Here is a 4,505-nt window from a genome sequence, read left to right as displayed (position 1 = left end):
CAAGCTTTATTGGGGGAATTACTTAGGGGTCGTTTACTAACTTGGAAAAATGGAGGATTTTCCAAAAAATTGGAGAAATTGAGAAGTGGAAAAATGGAAAATGGAAAACTTGTTTACTAAAATCATCCTTCCAATTGTCCAACTGTTCTCCATTTTCCAAGTCTATGTATAATTTTGGAGAGATCCAATTTGGACTTCTCCAAATGGAGAAATGGGAGAAGATGCGCGTGAATAGTGCTTATGATTGGGAGGGTGGGTGTTCGATTCCTGTTACAAGCATTGTGGAGTGGTTTTGTTTGTTCCTTTCCTTTCCTTATTTTTCCTTTGTTTTCGTTTAAGAATTCCTTTCCTTCTTTTTCCTTTGTTTTCGAAACTTATTATTATTATTATTATTATTATTATTATTATTATTATTATTATTATTATATAATTATTATTATTATTATTATTATTATTTTCTATTTTCATTTTTCCTCCTCTTTATGCACACAAAATGTTTGTTATTATTATTATTATTATTATTATTATTATTATTATTATTATTATTATCTTTTTATTTCTATTTTCATTTTTCCTCCTCTTTATGCACACAAGTTTATTATTATTATTATTATTATTATTATTATTATTATCTTTGTTGTAGAAATGTACAAATTCTATATAGAATGATTGTATTTAACAAAATAGAAAATCTGAGAAATGAAAAATTGGAAGAATGGAGAAATGGAAGACTGGAGAAATGGAAAAAGAAAACTGGAGAAATAGAGAAATAAAAAACTGGAAATAGAAAAACAGAGAAATGAAGTAAACGACCCCTTAGGCTTTTGTTTTCACAATGTTTGGTTTGTGAGTTCCCACGCCTGACAAAGCAAGGCATAGCTGGAAAGATGGACTGGTATGATGTTTGACTTTTATGTACTCATCTTGATTTTTCCTTACTGGAGGCATATAACAATATATATGTGTGCACGGTGCACCAGTGTAGGTAAGTTAAAAAAAAAAAAAAAAAATCGGAAGGAAGGAAAAATCGCTGGTTTGAGCTCTCGTTTATTATTATTATTATTATTATTATTATTATTATTGTTATTATTGTTATTGTTATTACTATTATTACTATTACTATTATTACTATTACTAATTAGCGGATCAATGAATACTTTGAGATACTTTCCTGAGACATCGATTTCACGAAATCTCAAGAAAGTGGGGGACTGGATAATGGATGATATACTAGGCCTGGGCCACCTAGACCGGCCCAAGAAAGTAACTGGATCAAGGAAGCCTAGGAAGGATACCTAATACGGAACAACTCAAGAGTTCGCCAAGGATTGGACTTATTATTCTCAATATATTCAGAATTGGACTCATTATTTCTTGTATAATAGAATTAGGTCTCGTTATTCCCAATGTAACTAAGACTCCCAATATGAGGCAGTCTAGAATTCTTATTTCTTGTGGGGTTCTAGGCCCAAAATATGTATAAATAGACTCCTCACATAGAAGAGAGGGACAACTTTTCAGCAATTCACGAGCAATACTCTTCAATACAACATTCCTATATTTTCGCCATATATTTCTCCTATATTATCGTTATTCTAACGGTAGTGTTGACCTGCCGTTGACTGCCCAAATGTCATAAAACCAACACCATCATTATTGATTACTTTGAAGTTCTTTTCAAATATGTTCCAGGTGACTTAAATCCGGTTCTAAATTGCCTTCAACCCAGTATCACATCAGATCAGAATGGTTTCTTATGCGCAACAATCAGCCCTAAAGAAGTTAAAACAGCAGTGTTCAGTATGCATCCCGACAAATCCCTTGGACCGGACGGTTTCAACCTGGGTTTCCACCAAGCATTTTGGGACATTCTCGGAAATGATATGGTCCTTCTTTGTAATGACTTCCTATCCTCCGGCAGATTGCCCCAAGATCTAAACACTACCCAGCTTGTGCTCATTCCTAAAAAGACAACACCTGAAACTGTCGCAAATCTTCGCCCAATCTCTCTTTGCAATGTCACCTACAAGATCATAGCAAAAGTCCTGGCAAATAGAATGAGAACTCTAATGGATAACATCATAGCTGAGAACCAGATTGCATTCATTCCAGGAAGATTAATTTTATATAACATTATGCTAGCATCCGAGGTCCAACATTATCTCAAAAGGAAATACCAGGGAAAAGACGGTTATGTTGCTCTAAAGCTTGATATGAGCAAAGCTTTTGACAGAATTGAATGGTCCATGCTTCAAGCAATTCTTCTCAAAATGGGCTTCAATAGCTGGCGGGTTCACTTAATCATGGAGTGTGTCTCTACAGTCCAATTCCAGATCCTTAATGATGGTAAAGTTATTGGTACGGTTCAACCACAAAGGGGTATTAGACAAGGCGACCCCCTCTCTCCATATCTTTTCATTCTAGTGGCAAATGGTTTGAGTGTTATGTTTCAAGATTGTGAAACTAAAGGCCTTATTCATGGGGTTCATATAGCAAAAAATGCTCCAAAAATCACCCACCTGCTATTCACAGTTTCCTTTTCTTCAAAGCTAATCCTATGGAAAGTCATGTGATTAAGGAAATTCTAGCCTCAGGTCAGGTCATCAATTACTCTAAATCTTCCATCAACTTTAGTAGAAATGTCAATGAGGACTTGAAAGAAGTGTTTGAGCAGATTATTGGTGTTGGCAATATGGGCATAATGGGCAACTACCTGGGTTTATCGTCTCTAGTGGGGCGTAACAAGAATGAAATCTTGGGTTTTATCAAGTCAAAATTTCTATCCAGAAAAAAAAATTGGAACCATAAATTCCTATCAAAGGCAGGCAAAAAGGTCCTCATTAAGACTGTTGTTCAAGCAATATCATCCCATGCAATGAGCGTATTCCTACTTCCTAAGAACCTTCTTACTTACTGAAGTTGAGAGGGCCATGAACGCTTTCTGGTGGGGAGCTGAATACGAAAGCATAAAAGGCATCAGATGGAAGGCTTGGGATAAGCTATGTAAGCCTAAAGACTGGGGAGGTATGGGCTTCATAAACCTGGAACATTTTAATAGAGCCATGCTCTGTAACAAGCATGGAGGCTTTTGGAAAATACATCATCCCTTGTTAGTAGAGTGCTCAAGGCCAAATACTATTCCACTGGCACCTTCCTAACTGCTAACAAAGGTAGCAACCCCTTTTTCATTTGGAGCAATCTCATTGGCTCTCAGGAGTGCATCATTCGCCATAGCTGCTGGAGAGTCGGGAACGGGAATACTATCAACATCTGGTTAGATAATTGGCTACCGGACAACACTAATCCTAGAACCACCATTGCTGTCTATCTTTATATGTTGGATGCCAAAGTCTCTTCTCTTATGATTAACCAGAAACAAGGCTGGGATGTGGACATTATTAAGGATATTTTCAATCAGCGTGATGCAGATTTAATTTTAAACACTCCCCTGTCAAGATCTAATAGGGATGACAAACTGATTTGGATGGGTGAAGATCGTGGAAACTTTACTGTCAAAAGTTGTTACAAATTGCTACCTGGTATGGAACTTCATGATGAGAAAAAAGAGTGGTCAATCATCTTGAAAGTCAAAGCCCCTCCCAAGGTTCGCTCATTCATGTGGCAGGTTTGTGCCTCTTGCCTCCCAACTGCTGATTTACTTCAAATTCACAGAGTTAATTGCAATACCATATATCCCCTTTGTGAATTTGTTGATGAAACTAGTATGCACATCTTCATGATTTTGAAGGCTCTTAATAGCGACTCTAAATGGCTTTTCATGCTTATTTGTTGGTATATTTGGCAAGCAAGAAATGACAAGATCTGGAACTCTCAAACCACTTCCCCCACCTCCACGGTTTTCAAAGCCAAAACACACTTCTCCGAATGGACTTCTGTTAATGAAAAAGAGGCTGCAAACACCCCTACTCAGCAGCAACTTATCACAAAATGGGAAAAACCATGTACGGGATGGATAAAAATCAATGTGGACGCAGCAATGGATCCAACAACGATGCATGAGAATTAGGTGGATCATTAGAGATGATACAAGTGCCTTTCTGAAAGCAAGATCAACTCCATTCCTCGGGAACTACATGCCATCTGAAGTTAAAGCAATAGGTCTTAGAGAGGTGTTAAGCTGGCCTAAGAATCAAAACCACACTTACATCCATATTGAATCAGACTCACTACAGGTTGTTCATAGGGGCGGAGGGACATTTAACAAAAGGGGGGCCTTGTTAGTAATATAATAATGATTGTAATTAGTTTATGTAAGAAATTCTGAATAGTTCTCCTTTACAATTGGAAAATACAAGCCCTAATTTATACAAAGAAGAAGATTGATTATAGGGAAGAGAATCCTATAATCAGGGAAAGTAAATAAAAAGGATCACTAAACTAGGAAAGAATAAAATCATATCACTAATTACAGATCCTAAGAATATATGCATATCAATCAAATATTTTCACATATCAATTCTAATATTTCCACACTCCCCCTCAAG

General features: G+C 36.4%; 1 protein-coding gene across 1 annotated transcript; it reads left to right on the top strand.

Moving 5' to 3' along the window:
- The first annotated feature begins 203 nt into the window (after positions 1-203).
- On the top strand, positions 204-4,027 carry LOC109176682. The gene is made up of 5 exons (XM_019326088.1): positions 204-294; positions 1,693-2,433; positions 2,550-2,759; positions 2,920-3,024; positions 3,078-4,027. The coding sequence occupies exons 1-5, from the start codon at positions 204-206 to the stop codon at positions 4,025-4,027; spliced, it is 2,097 nt and encodes a 698-aa protein (XP_019181633.1).
- Positions 4,028-4,505: the final 478 nt, after the last annotated feature.

This window comes from Ipomoea nil, unplaced genomic scaffold (assembly GCF_001879475.1).
Source record: "Ipomoea nil cultivar Tokyo-kokei standard unplaced genomic scaffold, Asagao_1.1 scaffold0728, whole genome shotgun sequence".
In the NCBI taxonomy this organism is placed as follows: Eukaryota; Viridiplantae; Streptophyta; class Magnoliopsida; order Solanales; family Convolvulaceae; genus Ipomoea; species Ipomoea nil.
This window is presented reverse-complemented; position numbering and strand designations above follow the sequence as displayed.